The sequence below is a fragment of the Heterodontus francisci genome, chromosome 6 (assembly GCF_036365525.1).
Source record: "Heterodontus francisci isolate sHetFra1 chromosome 6, sHetFra1.hap1, whole genome shotgun sequence".
Taxonomy (NCBI): Eukaryota; Metazoa; Chordata; class Chondrichthyes; order Heterodontiformes; family Heterodontidae; genus Heterodontus; species Heterodontus francisci.
In genome coordinates, this window is record NC_090376.1 from 24490344 (window position 1) to 24509959 (window position 19616).

A 19616-nucleotide genomic window follows, 5' to 3' on the forward strand; every position below is an offset into this window, starting at 1 on the left:
CAGCCTTTCCTCGTAAGACCTTCCCTCCATACCAGGCAACATCCTAGTAAATCTCCTCTGCACCCTTTCCAAAGCTTCCACATCCTTCCTATAATGCAGTGACCAGAACTGCACGCAATACTCCAGGTGCGGCCGCACCAGAATTTTGTACAGCTGCAGCATGACCTCGTGGCTCCTAAACTCGATCCCCCTACTAATAAAAGCTAACACACCATATGCCTTCTTAACAGCCCTATTAACCTGGGTAGCAACTTTCAGGGATTTATGTACCTGGACACCAAGATCTCTCTGCTCATCTACACTACCAAGAATCTTCCCATTAGCCCAGTACTCTGCATTCCTGTTATTCCTTCCAAAGTGAATCACCTCACACTTTTCCGCATTAAACTCCATTTGCCATCTCTCAGCCCAGCTCTGCAGCCTATCTATGTCCCTCTGTAACCTACAACATCCTTCGGCACTATCCACAACTCCACCAACCTTCATGTCATCCGCAAATTTACTAACCCACCCTTCTACACCCTCATCCAGGTCATTTATAAAAATGACAAACAGCAGTGGCCCCAAAACAGATCCTTGCGGTACACCACTAGTAACTAAACTCCAGGACGAACATTTGCCATCAACCACCACCCTCTGTCTTCTTTCAGCTAGCCAATTTCTGATCCAAAGCTCTAAATCACCTTCAACCCCATACTTCCGTATTTTCTGCAATAGCCTACCATGGGGAAGCTTATCAAACGCCTTACTGAAATCCATATACACCACATCCACAGCTTTACCCTCATCCACCTGTTTGGTCACCTTCTCGAAAAACTCAATAAGGTTTGTGAGGCACGACCTACCCTTCACAAAACCGTGCTGACTATCGCTAATGAACTTATTCTTTTCAAGATGATTATAAATCCTATCTCTTATAACCTTTTCCAACATTTTACCCACAACCGAAGTAAGGCTCACAGGTCTATAATTACCAGGGCTGTCTCTACTCCCCTTCTTGAACATGGGGACAACATTTGCTATCCTCCAGTCTTCCGGCACTATTCCTGTCGACAGGTAATAGTAACAGGTAACCTCCTACTGATTACCACCTACCGCCCTCCCTCAGCTGATGACTCAGTACTCCACCACGTTGAACACCACTTGGAGGAAGCACTGAGGGTGGCAAGGGCACAAAATGTACTCTGGGTGGGGGACTTCAATGTCCATCACCAAGAGTGGCTTGGCAGCACCACTACTGACGGATCTGGCCGCGTCCTAAAGGACATAGCTGCTAGACTGGGTCTGCGGCAGGTGGTGGGGGAACCAACACGAGGGAAACACATACTTGACCTCGTCCTCACCAATCTGCCTGCTGCTGATGCTTCTGTCCATGACAGTATTGGTAGGAGTGACCACCGCACAGTCCTTGTGGAGACAAAGTCCCACCTTCACATTGAGGATACCCTCCATCATGTTGTGTGGCACTATCACCGTGCTAAATGGGATAGATTTCGAACAGATCTAGCAATGCAAAACTGGGCATCCCTGAGGCGCTGTGGGCCATCAGCAGCAGCAGAATTGTACTCAACCACAATCTGTAACCTCATGGCCCGGCATATCCCCCACTCTACCATTACCATCAAGCCAGGAGACCAACCCTGGTTCAATGAAGAGTGCAGGAGGGCATGCCAGGAGCAGCATCAGGCATACATCAAAATGAGGTGTCAACCTGGTGAAGCTACAACACAGGTCTATCTGCGTGCCAAATTGCATAAGCAGCATGTGATAGATAGAGCTAAGCGATCCCATAACCAACGGATCAGATCTAAGCTCTGCAGTCCTGCCACATCCAGCCATGAATGGTGGTGGACAATTAAACAACTAACTGGAGAAGGTGGTTCCACAAATATCCCCATCCTCAATGATGGGGGAGCCCAGCACATCAGTGTGAAAGATAAGGCATTTGCAACAATCTTCAGCCAGAAGTGCCGAGTTGATGATCCATCTCGGCCTCCTCCTGAAGTCCCCAGCATCACAGATGCCAGAAACAAAAACAAGAAATGCTGGATTCACTCAGCAGGTCTGGCAGCATCTGTGGAAAGAGAAGCAGAGTTAACGTTTCGGGTCAGTGACCCTTCTTCGGAACTGACAAATATTAGAAAAGTCACAGATTATAAACAAGTGAGGTGGGGGTTGGGCAAGAGATAACAAAGGAGAAGGTGCAGATTGGACCAGGCCACATAGCTGACCAAAAGGTCACGGAGCAAAGGCAAACAATATGTTAATGGTGTGTTGAAAGACAAAGCATTAGTACAGATTAGGTGTGAATTTGCCTAACCATCAGCCTCAAGAAAACGAACATCATGGGGCAGGATGTCAGAAATGCTCCATCCATCAATATTGGCGACCACGCTCTGGAAGTGGTTCAAGAGTTCACCTACCTAGGCTCAACTATCACCAGTAACCTGTCTCTAGATGCAGAAATCAACAAGCGCATGGGTAAGGCTTCCACTGCTATGTTCAGACTGGCCAAGAGAGTGTGGGAAAATGGCGCACTGACACGGAACACAAAAGTCCGAGTGTATCAGGCCTGTGTCCTCAGTACCTTGCTCTACGGCAGCGAGGCCTGGACAACGTACGCCAGCCAAGAGCGACGTCTCAATTCATTCCATCTTCGCTGCCTTCGGAGAATACTTGGCATCAGGTGGCAGGACTATATCTCCAACACAGAAGTCCTTGAAGCGGCCAACATCCCCAGCTTATACACACTACTGAGTCAGCGGCGCTTGAGATGGCTTGGCCATGTGAGCCGCATGGAAGATGGCAGGATCCCCAAAGACACATTGTACAGCGAGCTCGCCACTGGTATCAGACCCACCGGCCGTCCATGTCTCCGTTATAAAGACGTCTGCAAACGCGACATGAAATCGTGTGACATTGATCACAAGTCGTGGGAGTCAGTTGCCAGCATTCGCCAGAGCTGGCGGGCAGCCATAAAGACAGGGCTAAATTGTGGCGAGTCGAAGAGACTTAGTAGTTGGCAGGAAAAAAGACAGAGGCGCAAGGGGAGAGCCAACTGTGCAACAGCCCCAACAAACAAATTTCTCTGCAGCACCTGTGGAAGAGCCTGTCACTCCAGAATTGGCCTTTATAGCCACTCCAGGCGCTGCTTCACAAACCACTGACCACCTCCAGGCGCGTATCCATTGTCTCTCGAGATAAGGAGGCCCAAAAGAAGGTGTGAATATACTGAATATTGAACATCAGCAAGTGCAAACCTGAAGAAAAACAACCTGAAAAAAACAGTGGGTAAGCAAACTGAACAAACTAAGATGAAATGAAATAAATGCAAAAAAAGATTGTAAAAAATGTAAAAAGGAATGCAAAAAAAAAGGAAGAAACCAAGGCTGTAATGAGGTCAGGAGCTGAGTGGCCCTGGCGGAACCCAAACTGAGCGTCACTGAATAGGTTATTGCTAAGCAAGTGCCGCTTGATGGCACTGTTGATGACACCTTCCATCACTTTACTGATGATTGAGTGTAGGCTGATGGGGCGGTAATAGGCCGGGTTGGACTTGTCCTGCTTTTTGTGTACAGGACATACCTGGGAAATTTTCCACATTGCAGGGTAGATGCCAGTGTTGTAGCTGTACTGGAACAGCTTGGCTAGGGGCGCGGCAAGTTCTGGAGCACAAGTCTTCAGTACTATTGCAGGAATATTGTCAGGACCCATAGCTTTTGCAGTATCCAGTGCCTTCAGTCGTTTCTTGATATCACGCGGAGTGAATCGAATTGGCTGAAGTCTGGCATCTTTTTTTTGCATTCCTTTTTACATTTTTTACAATCTTTTTTTGCATTTATTTCATTTCATCTTAGTTTGTTCAGTTTGCTTACCCACTGTTTTTTTCAGGTTGTTTTTCTTCAGGTTTGCACTTGCTGATGTTCAATATTCAGTATATTCACACCTAATCTGTACTAATGCTTTGTCTTTCAACACACCATTAACATATTGTTTGCCTTTGCTCCGTGACCTTTTGGTCAGCTATGTGGCCTGGTCCAATCTGCACCTTCTCCTTTGTTATCTCTTGCCCAACCCACACCTCACTTGTTTATAATCTGTGACTTTTCTATTATTTGTCAGTTCCGAAGAAGGGTCACTGACCCGAAACGTTAACTCTGCTTCTCTTTCCACAGATGCTGCCAGACCTGCTGAGTGAATCCAGTATTTCTTGTTTTTGTTTCAGATTTCCAGCATCCGCAGTATTTTGCTTTTATCACAGATGCCAGACTTCAGCCAATTCGATTCACTCCGCGTGATATCAAGAAACGACTGAAGGCACTGGATACTGCAAAAGCTATGGGTCCTGACAATATTCCTGCAATAGTACTGAAGACTTGTGCTCCAGAACTTGCCGCGCCCCTAGCCAAGCTGTTCCAGTACAGCTACAACACTGGCATCTACCCTGCAATGTGGAAAATTTCCCAGGTATGTCCTGTACACAAAAAGCAGGACAAGTCCAACCCGGCCTATTACCGCCCCATCAGCCTACACTCAATCATCAGTAAAGTGATGGAAGGTGTCATCAACAGTACCATCAAGCGGCACTTGCTTAGCAATAACCTATTCAGTGACGCTCAGTTTGGGTTCCGCCAGGGCCACTCAGCTCCTGACCTCATTACAGCCTTGGTTCAAACATGGACAAAAGAGCTGAACTCAAGAGGTGAGATGAGAGTGACTGCCCTTGACATCAAGGCAGCATTTGACCGAGTATGGCATCAAGGAGCCCTAGCAAAACTGAGGTCAATGGGAGTCAGGGGGAAAATCCTCCACTGGAGTCATACCTAGCACAATGGAAGATGGTTGTGCTTGTTGGAGGCCAATCATCTGAGCCTGAGGATATCGCCACAGGAGTTCCTTAGGGTAATGTCCTAGGCCCAACCATCTTCAATTGCTTCATCAATGCCCTTCACTCCATCATAAGATCAGAAGTGGGGATGTTTGCTGATGATTGCACAGTGGTCAGTACCATTCACAACTCCTCAGATACCAAGACAGTCCATGCCCATATGCTTGGGTTCAGGCTTGGGCTGATAAGTGGCAAGTAACATTCGCGTCACACAAGTGCCAGGTAATGACCATCTCCAACAAGAGAGAATCTAACCACCTCCCCTTGACATTCAACAGCATTACCATCGCTGAATCCCCCACTATCAACATCCTGGGGGCTACCATTGACCAGAAACTGAACTGGAGTAGCCATATAAATACCGTGGCTACAAGAGCAGGTCAGAGGCTAGGAATCCTGAGGCGAGTAAGTCACCTCCTGACTCCCCAAAGCCTGTCCACCATCTACAAGGCACAAGTCAGGAATGTGATGGAATGCTCTACACTTGCCTGGATGGGTGCAGCTCCAACAACACTCAAGAAGCTTGATACCATCCAGGACAAAGCAGCCCACTTGATTGGCACCCCATCTACAAACATTCACTCCCTCCACCACCGACGCACAGTGGCAGCAGTGTGTACCATCTACAAGATGCACTGCAGCAATGCACCAAGGCTCCTCAGACAGCACCTTCCAAAGCTGTGACCTCTACCAACTAGAAGGACAAGGGCAGCAAATACGTGGGAACACCACCACCTGCAAGTTCCCCTCCAAGTCACACACCATCCTGACTTGGAACTATATCATCGTTCTTTCACTGCCGCTGGGTCAATATCCTGGAACTCCCTTCTGAATAGCACTGTGGGTGTACCTACCCCAAATGGACTGCAGTGGTTCAAGAAGGCAGCTCACCACCACCTTCTCAAGGGAAATTAGGGATGGGCAATAAATTCTGGCCTGGCCAGCGTCACCCACATCCCATGAATGAATTTCTAAAAAAGCTGTAATTTAAATGGTTGGCATACAATTGCTTCCAGAACAGATTTCTCAGGCCTTCAAGCATGTAATTTCTGCAAATCCTTTAGATTGTGTTTGATTGTGAACTGGAATGTTCGTGGTTTTCAAACTTTTTTGTGTGGGGACTCCTCGTCAAATGCTGACATATTTCTATAGAGTCCCCATGTGCTAACCTCCGAAAGACGTTGTCAGGTACGCAAAGGAAAACAGTACTGTCATTATAGAAAATGTTTACAATTAATGTCAAGCAACAGAAACACTGTTCTCGTAAGACACCATGTATACAAAAATCTAGAAGTTGGATGCCAAATGGGCAGTAATTTGATGACCACGGGGACCAAAAAGGATTCCCCTCTTATCGACCGCCTTGGGTTCTGGTACCCCAATGCATTAGGGAAGATTCACTATCTACATAAATATACACCTAGTAATAGCATACAAAATATGCTTATCTCATGGAGGATATTACACTGAAAGTTGGAAGATAATCAGGTGTTGGCAGTCTGGGCTCAAAATTTAAGTGCCAAAAGATTTAGAGGAATTACCTGACAACGATTAATTATTACCAATGCTTTAGCTATTTAACCACTACATAACGTGCATATAAAAGTGCAGATATTAAAAACAAAAATCTTATGGCAACGCTAATGAAATCAAGGGCAAAAGTGAATGATAGAAGGGGGAATACACTAAATGTTCATGGCTGTCAATTATGGCAGCAGTTCATACTGGAAGGCAACCTCATGTGCTAGAATAGACAGACAGCTAAAGTGTGTCTTCTTTACACTGGTGTTGGTTCAGAACAAGTCATTTGTATCATTTCCAGTACAGATGTTTTGATATTAAAAAAAGCCTTATTTTGGAGCTGTTCTCTAGAGAAAGCAAAATTTCCATCACAATCTGGCAAAGCAAATTCAGTTACCTTAGGAAGCAGTCTTAACTGACTGCAACTAGTAATTAGTAGAACAAGTGATTTGTTGCAGCAAATGATTTGTCATGCAAATCTGCTGAAAAATTAGCACTTTCATAGCCTCTGGGTCTATCTAATGGAAAATGGTAGATCAGGCAGCAAGTCTCACTACATGCGGTCGCACATAGAAAATTTACAGGATTGTTTTGAGATGTGCTGCACCAAATCATTGACCTAATAACTAGTAGCTTATTGAAAAAGCTTCTTAGCCTGGAAATAAAATTTTCTAAGAGTCAGAACTGCTTCGTAATAAACCTGCATGAGTTGAAAGATCTTTCTTTGAACCAACTCAAGCTTATCATTCATGGATTGAGAGGTGTCAACCAGGACGTAGATCTGATCCTCAATTATGGTCCCAAAGAGCTCCCTACTCCCCTGCTGAAGCCAGTCAATTCTGTGAAAAAGAAAATGAAACCAAAAGAATACTTCAGTACAAAAGAACAACTTTACAAATCTTTGACACATTCAAGTGTAATCTAATTTAGTGTAGTGCTGAAACTATATTATTGTTTGCTAGTACAGTGTTGGATAGAAAGGCTCCCAAGTTTCCATAGCAAGTATGTATTGAGAAGTTTCAGCCTAAGAGATGCTGTCGCACGCCTCCTAGTGGTTTGTTATAAAATACAATTGGCATTCGTCTCTTTGAATGTCTCCAGCTCATCCTTCCTGTTCAGAAAGCAATGTGGTCCAGAGAAATTTCAAAAGCGAGAATGGGTAGAAAACAACTGAGAAGGAATCTCATTAGAAAAAATAATGTTCCCTGTTAATAAGGATGATTCTTCTGCCCCAAGCGCTGACTTAACTGCCTACGTTTGCACTTTACCTGAAGCCACAAAGGGCAGGATTTTCGAAGGCGGGACCAGAAGTGGGCATGCGTGGAATTTTGCACCACTGGCCGGCGTGCTGCGATGCTGGCACCATGGCACCATCCCGCACCTGAGCCATTTTAGAGAAGGCTGGGTAGGGGGTGGAATAGCTACCAGCCGGCAAACAGCCGTAGCCACTTGAGGTAATTAAGGGGCCTATTAAAGCTTCTTTCCCTTGCTGACTGGAATTGTTCAGTTGGCTGACAGGCCCCACAGTGCAGCTGAAACATGGCCAGTGAGAGGAGGCGGTCTCCAGGCGGGAAATGGGAGAAAGGCAGCACTTCTGCCCACGAGGAACCCATCCGCCATGGTTGTCAGGCCATAGCTGCGGTTGATGGCTGCCCAGCGGAGGGGTTACCCCTCCACGACCACAGCCTGGCAGCTGTGGCTGTTTTTAAAATTAATGTTTTTTACCTGGTCTTCAGAGGGTGCTTCCACTCTGAGGCTCCCTCTCTCTCTCTGCAGGCATCTGCAACTCCCACCTCAGAGGGTGGGGCTGTCAATGTGTCATCACTGGAAGGCCTCCTATTGGTCCTCCAGCTTCGGGAGCCCACCCGCCATCCTTAATTGGACAGCGAACGCACCCTCTGGCCACTAATTGTCCTCTTGCCAAAAATCATTTTGGGTGACTATTCCCGGCACAGTGCGGAATGCGGACCCGCATTTGATCAAGTCGTCGGGACTCCGCCCCCAAACGGAAAATCCAGCCCAAAGTCCCAACGGCAATACAATTACATTCTGCAGCAGAACATTGAGATGAGACCTCTGAATGACTGACATGGTCTGAGCTAGGTGTAGCAAAACCAGTAAGGTATGTTCCTGTCAATTCCTGTCTCATGCAGAAATTGGTTGTGTTGTTGTTGTTAGCACATTGCATCATTTGGTCAGTCACAGCAGAGACAGTGGCCATTAAGTATGCAATTGGGGCAGAATGGGAGCACAGCACTAGCCCAGCAACAATTTCTCCATCATTTTGGTAGGCTATTCCCAGGGGGTGTGCAGGCATGGGGAAGAATCCAAATTTGACAATGTTTAGTAACCCTATAGTAGCTTTTTATTTGTGATGTGTGTGGAAGAGATCATGGAGGCCAGTGTGAAGAAATGAAAAAAAGAAACTAGGCCAGGATGGAAACAGCAAGCTTTAGCAACACACAAGCCAAAATAATAAAAGAAAACTATAATCAAAGCAAAAAGAGGGGAATTCTTATAAATGATGGGGAAAGAACAAAATGAGATTTGTGGTGATTTTTGGGCTGGTTTTAGGGAGTCATTTGGTCAAATAATAATTGACTAAAGTGACAGCATAAGAAAATCCAGAGCAAGAAAAAGTCCTGCTTTTAATATTTGACTTGCCATTATTTTCAGTCTTTAAATCTATGTTCAATCCTTTACGTGGGTACAGTGGTGTAGTGATTGGTTACTGGACTAGTAATCCAGAGGCCTGGATTTATAATCCAGAGAGCCCAAATCCAAAGACCACCTGATGTAATTATGTCCTGCTTTCTAACCTCATTTCACACTTGGTGTTGACACCCCAGGTCATGGGAGACTGATGAGCTTGTATGTAATGTGTGAATTCAATACCATTTGTATAAAGCATTTAGTAAATTGATGTTATAAAAATCTTTATACAATTGTACTCTCCATTCCTCTGTCTCTGGTCTCTTTCGCATCGCTCCTCCCTTCACTCCACCATTTATAGCCATGCCTTCAGCCACCTAGACTCCATGCTCAGGAATTCCTTCCCTAAGCACCTCCACCTTCAAGTCTCTCTCCTCTTTACAACCCTCCTTAAAGCCCCCCTCTTTAACCAAGCTTTTAGTCAAATCTCCGAACTTCTTTTTTGGCTTGGCATCCATTTCAGTCTAATTGCGTCTCTGTAAAGCAAGGAGATTTATTGTTGTTATTGTTATAATAGTGTGAGCCATCAGTTTGTGTTGTGGAAGATGGTTATGCTTATGTTGACAAGTATCTGACAGTGAGTGGCTCATAAGGCAGGAGGTTGGGCCATAGTATTTAAATGGCAGATTGATTATAAACAGTAAAATAAAAGCAAAACACTGCAGATGCTGGTAAATCTGAAATAAAAACAGAAAGTGCTGGAAAGTTGTGATGAAAGGTCACAGATCTGAAACGTTAACTCTGCTTCTCTCTCCACAGATGCTGCCTGACCGGCTGAGTATTTCCAGCACTTTCTGTTTTTATTTATTCTAAAGAGGATGGGGTTGGAGTTTATGTGATAGTGAAGTTGGATGTGTGAGTGGGAAGGAGACAGTTTAGAGGGTGATTTAGGAAGATGGTGAGGGAAGATGAGCTCAAATTAAGTAAATAAAATCGGCAAATTTGTGGTGGAAAGTGCCCTTTGAATTGATTTATACAGAGTGAACAGAAATAGCACCAAATACATTGATGAAGTCCGCAATGAGACACAAAATCAAACTTTGAAAGTGAATTAATAAATAGGCAGATTTCATGAATTAAAAATCTTATTCCAGAGAACAGGGAGAAACAGCAGCACATATAAATGAGGATGCCGACAGCCCAGAAAAAAATTCAAAGACTGTTCCCAACTGGGAACCAGTGATGAGGTTGGCTGATTGCCAAAGAAAAACTTCAAAGACTGTTTCCCATTGGGAACCTGTATGCAAAGCCTAGCTAACTGCCCTGTAGAAATGTGAAAGACTGCTTCTGACAGCGAAGCTCATGGTAAGGCCAATTGATAGGCAAAGAAATAAGTTTAAATATTATTTATGTCTTTCCCGGCTGATGGCCAAAAAACCAAATATCTTCGATAAAATTAAAACCGCTGTTCTCAGCGCATGGTGTTGGAAGAAGGAAAAATAGAGCTTGGAGGACCAGAAGTCATTGTGCTGAGTTTTATTTTGGCAGGAGGGGTCCTGATGATGGGCTAGAAAAAGGCAGGGGACCCCCTCCTTGGCCATTTGTCGGACCCTCCCCGGCCAAATTCAACATTGGGTAGGCAATTAACTGCCCGCCATCAGGGATGCTGTCTCCTTTAATGGACAAGATCTTGCCCCAAAAGCTGCCAGCCAATCAAAGGGCCGGAAGATCAACAGGGTCAGCAACACCATTGGAGCTGTGGCCACTGCTGGTATTGCAGGAGGCCCGGAGCAGCACTCATGGAAGTGGCCACAGAATTAAGGCAAATGGTGTTGGGCTTGGCGGGCTATTCAGGAAGACCCAGGTGAAATGAGGTGGGGGGGAGGGGGGGAGTCATTAGTGAGCGCTTGGGAGGGGTGGTTTTCATTGAGGATGGTGCCTAGTACAAGAGGGGCCCTCTGTGGGCCACAGGGTACCCGATCAGGAGGGCCCCATTCCCCACCCCTTGTCCACAGGAAGGCCGCCAGCTTTTACTGGGCAACCTCCCCACATGGCAGAGGGCCCGCCTGCCACTGGTAAAATATTAGCAGTGGCGGAAAGATGCCTTTAAGTGGCCCTTAATTGGCCTCTGGGTGGTTTGTGTTGATTAAGGAGAGCCAGCACGGTTTTGTAAAAGACAGATTGTGCTTAACTAATCTAATTGAAATACTTGAAGAAGCAACAGGGAAGATTGATGAAGGGAATGCAAAGGATGTAGTCTATATTGATTTTAAGAAAGTGTTTGACAAAGTAGCATATAAAAGGCTGGTTAACAAAATTGAGGCTCATGGAAATAGGAGGGTCAGTGTCAGCTTGGGTAAAAAAAAAATTGGTTTAAGGACAGAAAAGAGTGAGTTGTGGTAAATGGTTGTTTTTCAGGCTGGAGGATGGTAGACAATGGTGTTCCCCAAGGTTTAGTGTTAGGACCATTGCTTTTTTGATATATAAAGGTGTCACATTTGCCACTCTTCAATCCTCTGGCACCTCCCCTATATCCAGGGAAGATTGGAAGATTATGGCATGCCCTTCTGCTATCTCCATTCGCACTTCTTTTAGCAACCTAGGATGCAAGCCATCCAGACCTGACAACTTGTCCATCCTAAGCATAGCCAGCCTATCCAGTACATCCTGCCTAACAATTTTCACCCCATCCATTACCTCTACAATTTCCAGTACTACCAATATTTTGTCAGCATCTTCTTCCTTAGTAAAAGCTGATACAAAGTACTCATTTAAGTATTCTTGCCTTGCCCTGCACCCCTAAGCATACATCACCCTCTTTGCCCAATAGGACCCAGCCTGCCTCTTATTATCCGTGTATTATTTACATGCCAGTGGAAGATTTTTGGGCTCCCTTTTATGTTAACTGCCATTCTATTCTCAGACTCTCTCTTTGCCAGTCTTATTTTCCTCTTCACTTCCCTTCTCAACTTATTGTATTTGGCCTGATTGTCACTTGAAGAATTCACCTGATATGCATCTAACACCCTCTTTTTTGTTTCATCATAATCTCTATCTCCCATGCCATTCAAGGAGCCCTAACTTTGGTTCCCCTACCTTTCGCCCTTGTTGGAACGTACCTAGCCTGTACCTGAAATATCTCCTCCTTAAAGATCACCAATTGTTCCATTACAGTTTTTCATGTCAGTCTTTGTTTCCTTTTTACCCTGGCTAGATCGCCTCTCATCCCATTGAAATTATCCCTCTTCCAATTTAGAGCGATGATCACTCTTACCCAAGTGTTCCCCTGCAGACACTTGGTCCACTTGGCCCACCTCATTCCCCAGTACCAGATCCAGCAATGCCTCTTTTCTTGTTGAACCAAGATTATACCGGTCCAGGAAGTTCTCCTGATCACATTTCAGAAATTCCAACCGCTCCTTACCCTTTACTCTGACAACATGCCAATCAATATTTGGGTAACTAAAGTCCTCCAATATCACCACTCTATAGTTTTTGTGATTTCCCTGCAGATTTTCTCCACTATCTCTCTCTCACTATTTGAAAGCCTATAGAATCCCCGCCTACGAGGTCATATGAGAGGAGTCAGACAATCAAAGGTAAGCATCAGTAATATCCTTGAAAAAAGCATTGAAAGTAATGTGACAGAGGCACGATAGAAATGAGGCAAGTAGGCATGACAAAAAATCATGGTAGCCAAAATTGAATCTATGCATGTTATACGCAAACCTTTCAGGAAAATTTGATATGTAAATTCTTATCAAGTAAATGAGACATTTCAGGATATTAATTAATGCTAACTACTGATCTTTAAAATTGAATAAGTTCTTATTTTACCCATCTTGCTGCATTTCTGTAACTTTTTTGCCTTATCTATACTTTGCACAACACTTGTAGTCAACCTAAAAATTACTATTCCATTAATCAGGTCCTAGATATGTCATAGAGTGTGTGTTCTATTCCAGAAAGCCAGCTGGGTGAAGGATAGAACTGGAGCTAATCTTTACACACTTTTATATTTATTTACAGAGTTACACATTACAAACATACACCTAACTCAACAACCACAGTTTTAGTCTGTGCCTATTTATAGCGGCTCAAGTGAATCCCCAGTTAATGCCCACCACCTGCATACGATTGAACACAATTAACACTGTGCATTATATCCAATTCTAAATTTGTCACTGCACCCACACTGAATTTAAATACATCTTTTACTATACCTTCATCCAACAACTGACATAGATTTCAAACTTACCTCCTTTGTATCTGGTCCAGTGTAGTCTTCATTCTCCGCTGGTATTGCTTGCACTTCTCTGCAGAGATGTAGACGTGCATTACAGAGCCATCTTTCCACTGAGTGTGTGCAAAGCGGCCACAGTACTTGGCATTCACCAGTTTTATTCTAGTTTCCTGTCCAAGTGGAAGTGTTAAAATAAATCTGTGATCAATACAGTCTTAATAGAATTAAAAGACGTAATCCCAATAGTAACATGATGTTCTTTTACTAGCAGAAGAGGCATTTGCTTCAGTGCTTTACTTAAGTAAAGGAATGACCTGAGCTCACAGTAATCAGTGAGATCCCAGCTAATTCTCCAGTAAGTAATAATCCTTTAGATTTTAGCACAGTCAAAGCCTTTTTGCAGCTTCCCAATCAGTTCTCAATTGTAGATTAACATTTTTAAGTATGATTTCTGTGAGTTGCAAGTCCAATGCTCAGTGGAAATAATAGAATAATTTAAATACAATTTCTAGCTACTGAAGTAATTTTAACAATTCAAACGGAAAATAAAAATTCTAGCCAAGTTGCATTAAATATCGTGAACACTCTCTGATATCCAATTCCCCACATTAAACCAAGTTTCAAACTAATGAACACAATTTCATTTCTGAATTCACAGAAGGCATAACAAGAAATACTAAAGGTGAGGATGTGTTTACACTATAACTGTAGTCAATACAAAATGATTTTGCTACATACTGGTGCCACAGTTATAAGGGTAAATTCATTAATCACATGTTTCAAGCGAAGCATCACACTCAAGGGGCTGGATTTTACAGAGTCTCCAACGTCAGGCTCCGTGACGGGGGGAGAGGGCCGGAAGATCGTTGTGGCAGCAGCTGCCACAGAGCCTGGCGATGGGTGGGCTGAGCCCGATCTTCCCGGCGGCGGCGAGGCTCCGTGGCAGCCCTCTGCCGCTGGGCAACTGGACCTGGATTAACTTATGGTAATTTTAGTTTAGTTTAGAGATACAGCACTGAAACAGGCCCTTCGGCCCAACGAGACTGTGCCGACCATCAACCACCCATTTATACTAATCCTACACGAATCCCACATTCCAATAACATCCCCAACGGTCCCTATATATTTCCCTACCACCTACCTGTACTAGGGGCAATTTATAATGGCCAATTAACCTACTAACCTGCAAGTCTTTGGCATGTGGGAGGAAACCGGAGCACCCGGAGGAAACCCACGCAGACACAGGGAGAACTTGCAAACTCCGCACAGGTAGTACCCAGAATCGAACCCGGGTCCCTGGAGCTGTGAGGCTGTGGTGCTAACCACTGCGCCACTGTGCCGGCCTTAATTAAATGCATATGTTTAAATACAATTACCTGCGATCATACATATTCTTCATAGCAGCGCCCAGCACTCCCACACCTTCGCTTTCCTGTCTGGGGAAAGCAGGTGCCGCCGTGGTGGGGAAAGGGGGGAGCATGAGGTTTGTAGTGCCGGGTGGGTAGGGATAATGGGGTCAAACGTTCATCAGGGCGGCACAGTGGCACAGTGGCTAGCACCGCAGCCTCACAGCTCCAGGGACCCGGGTTCGATTCTGGGTACTGCCTGTGCGGAGTTTTCAAGTTCTCCCTGTGACCGCGTGGGTTTTCTCCGGGTGCTCTGGTTTCCTCCCACCGCCAAATACTTGCAGGTTGATAGGTAAATTGGCAATTGTAAATTGCCCCTAGTGTAGGTAGGTGGTAGGGAATATGGGATTACTGTAGGGTTAGTATAAATGGGTGGTTCTTGGTCGGCACAGACTCGGTGGGCCGAAGGGCCTGTTTCAGTGCTGTATCTCTCAATAAATTAGTGTGAAGGGGTGACCCGTAAACTTTGTTCAGCTCGGGGTGGGAAGATCATATTTGAGAGGTAAGTGTTTCGGGGGTGGAAAGGGCAGAAGCTTAATTTTGTTATTGGGGGGGTGGGAAAGGGATGATAGAATTTTGATTTGAACAGTGGGGGAGGGTTGGTTCCCTATAGATATTTAAATTAGCTGGCTGTGCACAGGCAGCTGACCCCATTGCCAGCGCCGGAGAGCCCGCCCCCTCCACATGATTGGGGGAGCCGCGCCGACTGACGTATTTAAACGAGCGGGAAGGCGGCGCATGCGGGCCGACATTTTTTTGGCGGGCATTTAAAATCCAGCCCAAAGTGAGTAGAAATGTAGCTCCAATACTCCCATTGAGTATGGCTCCCCCACGTGGAGCAATGCATTTACCCCACTGTATAAATGCAGGCTAGATATGGACTAAAGGCCCAACCTAACAGTGCAAAGAAGCAGAAGAAGGACGTGTCGATCTGCTTCACTCCAGAGACAAGTCAGGTCTTAACTCTGGATTGACACTGTACCCCTTTAACATTGGTGGAAAGCAGGAAGCATTATAATCAACACTAAATTTGTAGAGGAAATGCATCCTTAGATCCCTATATTAAAGGTGAAGTGTTCAACCTACATGTACAAATTTGGAACTGTTGACACCTTACAGGGACCAATGAGGGACACTGATTTTGTTTTTAAGAAATTGCATGCTTGCACTGATATATTAGTCCAGTATTCCCTCCACTATTCATTGTATAGGAGTTCTCGATCTCAACTGCATCCCTTGTTCTTTAAGCAAACTCTTTACAGCAGATTTGCCAAGAAGCAAAAAAAGCTACATCATTCTGTACCTTCTACAATGCATTTTAAATACAATTTTTATTATATATAAAATAAATATACACATATATATTCCATATTTCAAAACGCCTTCATCAAATATATAGGAGGGTTGATTTGTGCTTGGGAGACATCCTTACTTGTCGTGTATCTCACCTTTTCTTGAAACTCTGACATTAGAATCACTAGAGGGCAGTTTAACTCCAGCTACCTCCATTTTAGTCACTGCTGGTGAATTACCTTAATGGCAATTGTGTAAAAAATCATTCCAATGCACACAATCAAACAGAAATTTAAAACGCTACTGGTATTCCCTATCTAAATCCATAAATAAATTCTAAAGGATGTTAGTACTGACGGCAAAAAATAGCTAATATAAAACAAAAAATAGAAAATGCTGGAGATACATTGGGCAGAATTTGCCCAGTCTCAGGGTGGTGGGAGTTCAGGTTGTGGTGGGGGGGGGGGGGGCAGGAAAATAGCAGGAAGTCATGTTTGGATGCCCCCCCCACCATGCATTCCTGCCACTCTGGATGTTACCGCAGGGCAGGCAGACATATGGATCAGCTGCTCGCTGCAAGGCGGCAGGCAACCAATTTGCACATTTAAGGCCAGGAGCCAGTGAGCTTGCCAGCATTTTCCTGGCCGCAGAGAAGCCCCCTGCTGCATTCGGAGGCTTCCAGGTTAATGGAGGCAGCCTCCCTGGGAAAATCCAGGCAGCCATCAGAGCCAAAGGCTCCATTCCCCCGAAGAGGGGGCCACGGCAGCAAAGGCCTCAACCCCAAACACTGCCACTGATCAGCGAGGTCTGCCTTCACAGCCCCTCGAAAAAATGTATTAATTTTCACCCAACCAAGGGTGCCTCCATACTGGACGCCCTCGCGTTCTCCTAGCTGCCTCAGCAGCGCCTTTCTCTCTTGGTAAGGCTGCCAAGGCTCTCAAGCTGCTGGCCCTGTGATTGGGCCAGCAGCATCAAGAGACCACCCGCTGCTCTTAATTGGACGGCGAGCTCGGAGGCGGCCAATTAGGAGGTCGCCTCAGGGGCGACAACTCCCCTGGTCTGGCTCAGGGCCGTTACAGGCTAGGGGCCCCTATTTGGTCCCAACACCGGGTCCCAAAGCCCACGGGAAAATCCTGCTCATTAACTCTGCTTCTCTCTTCACGATGCTGCTCGACCTGCTGAGTATTTCCAGTCATTTCTGTTTTAATTTCAGATTTCCAGCATCCGCAGTACTTTGCTCATAAAGTTGCTAGTTGCTTCCTTCAGCCAGGTAATTTCTTTGGAGCTGTTTCTGCTCTAGTTCTGTAATTTCACTGGAAGTGCAGCAGAAACCCCAGTTATGCGCATAAACAGGGCTCTGTCTCATTTCTGGTTAAGTTGCGATGTCGGAGTGGAAACAACGTTGAGGAAATCCGTAGCCTTGAATTTTTTTTGCTCTCCCTCAACTGGAGTTGATGACTCATGCCAGACCATTGTTCTACACAATCCTTGGCCAATTTTCATGTGCAAGCTGAGTCAGTGAATGTCAACAGGCTATTTGGCAGTAGGAGATAACAAAGCTAAGGCCGAGTTGGAGAAGTTAGAAAAGGGAAATGGCAGAGTCAGATCCGTTCTATATATTATTACTGAATTACTGTAAAAGGCATCTCTGTTTTACTTTGAGATGCACTGATATGAAATTGGACTGATATTTCAAAGTTAGGGATACCAAGATGTCCTGATAACTGACATTCCATTGATAGGCTAGAATGGAGCCTGAAGTAGTTACAGAGACACACAGAAGAAAATATAAATTGGATGTAATAGATCAAAATGAGACAGGTCAACAATAACTTCCATTTTTGTTGTGCCAAAACTTGCCAAGGTACTTCACAAAGTACCTTCTTAACCACAATGCTATGTTACAATTTCATTATTTAACTATTTATCATAAATTAGCTCCTGAGCAATACTGTGAGTGGGCCAATTTAGTAGTTTGGAAGTCAAAATTAGTTAAGATGGAGTTGAAACAAATCCTTGGATTAATTTTGTAGCAATGTCAACACAATCATCAATTATTCGAAACAATTGATATAATAGATCGTGTAACTCCTAACAATTTGAATTAAAGATTATAAGACAGAACAAAAAGATTTAATAATTGCATTTCCAGTAACTTATGGAAGCTTTTACTTCAGTTTAATAAGCAGTTAACTGTTTTTAAACCACTGTTTGAAACATCACTTACTGCATCTGTCTGCATGCACTCATTCACTGGCTTCCCTTTTATATCCACTACGCCATCAGAATGCCGAAAAGCACAGTCCGCAAGGGCATCGTAGCAAGACAATCTGCGAGCTTTCAATCCATACCTTTCAAGCCATTTCTTGGAAGTTATATAGTCCTCTGAGTTTGACTGTGTCACTGGCTGATGAACAGTCACTGGTTCTTCGTAAAAGTGAAGCAGAACAAAAATGGACGAGGTTGTTACAGATCATTGAATAACATAAGCAGGTATATACAATCCACAAAAAAGGCGCAACAGCTGCTGGTGACTTTATAGCTTATTAGAAGATCAGCCACAATCTTATTGAATGTTAGAAGAGGCTCGAGGGGCCGAATGGCCTACTCCTGTTCCTAATGAGGTCTTATAAACTTATTCTCGGGATTAGGAGTACCCTAGAAAAAGATTTTTATCTAGATGTAGGTTAATAGCAACCTTAATCTGCAGAAACAATTAACAGTATCTGGCTCTGAGTTTATTTAACTAGCTACACTTCCACCCTGGCTTCATTTATCCATGAATTCTAGATGATAAAGAGCGTTCTTTCTATTTTATTTTACAATTTACACAGTAGGCCTGCCAATGAATACAGAGCGGTTTGTTGCTATTAATGCAGTCATGACAACCAACAATTAAAAGCCACCCTTACAGTTAGATGCAAAATGTTTACACGTCAACAAAGGCTCAGGATTCAGTAATAATACAACTCTCTGAGCTAACTACATATGCAAGAAGGTTACAGTAGTGATAATGGGGGACTTCAATTATCCTTTTTTTTTCATTCTTTCATGGGATGTGGGCATCGCTGGCAAGGCCAGCATTTGTTGCCCATCCTTAATTGCCCTGGGCAGGTTAGTTAAGAGTCAACCACATTGCTGTGGGTCTGTAGGCCAGATCAGGTAAGGACAGCAGATTTCCTTCCCTAAAGGACATTAGTGAACCAGATGAGTTTTTACGACAATCGATGATAGTTTCATGGCACCATTACTGAGACTAGCTTTCAATCCCAGATTTTTATTAATTAAATAAATGTGCTAATTAATTGAATTTACACACCAGCTGCCATGGTGGGATATGAACCCCTGCCTCCAGGGTATTAGCCTGGGCCTCTGGGCTACTAGTTCAGTGATAGTACCACTATGCCACTGGGCTGACCTTTATATTGCTGGCCACCGGCGCCAATATCGGAGGGGAAAAGACGGTGGGAGTGGGTAGAACATTTATTTATTAATTTACATTTCTTTAAATATTTAGATTTGTCTCCCGTCGCCGAGCCGCCTTGAGGCCCCACCACTTCCAACAATATGGTGCAGGGCCTTCCTGGCATCGAGACCCATGGTGGGCCTCTGC

General features: G+C 44.6%; 1 protein-coding gene across 5 annotated transcripts in view; it reads right to left on the reverse strand.

The window, feature by feature from the left end:
• LOC137371185 (von Willebrand factor A domain-containing protein 3B-like) overlaps positions 1-19616 on the reverse strand; it is a 293943-nt gene that overhangs the window by 220563 nt on the left and 53764 nt on the right. For 3 of the 5 annotated variants that reach the window (XM_068033286.1, XM_068033288.1, XM_068033289.1), the window contains exons 9-11: positions 18231-18430; positions 13320-13474; positions 7110-7248 (exon numbers count right to left, since the gene is read on the reverse strand). In XM_068033286.1, the coding sequence (XP_067889387.1) occupies positions 7110-7248; positions 13320-13474; positions 18231-18430 (494 nt within the window). The remainder of the gene's footprint in view (positions 1-7109; positions 7249-13319; positions 13475-18230; positions 18431-19616) is intronic. The other 2 variants (XM_068033287.1, XM_068033290.1) reach the window with 1 other exon arrangement.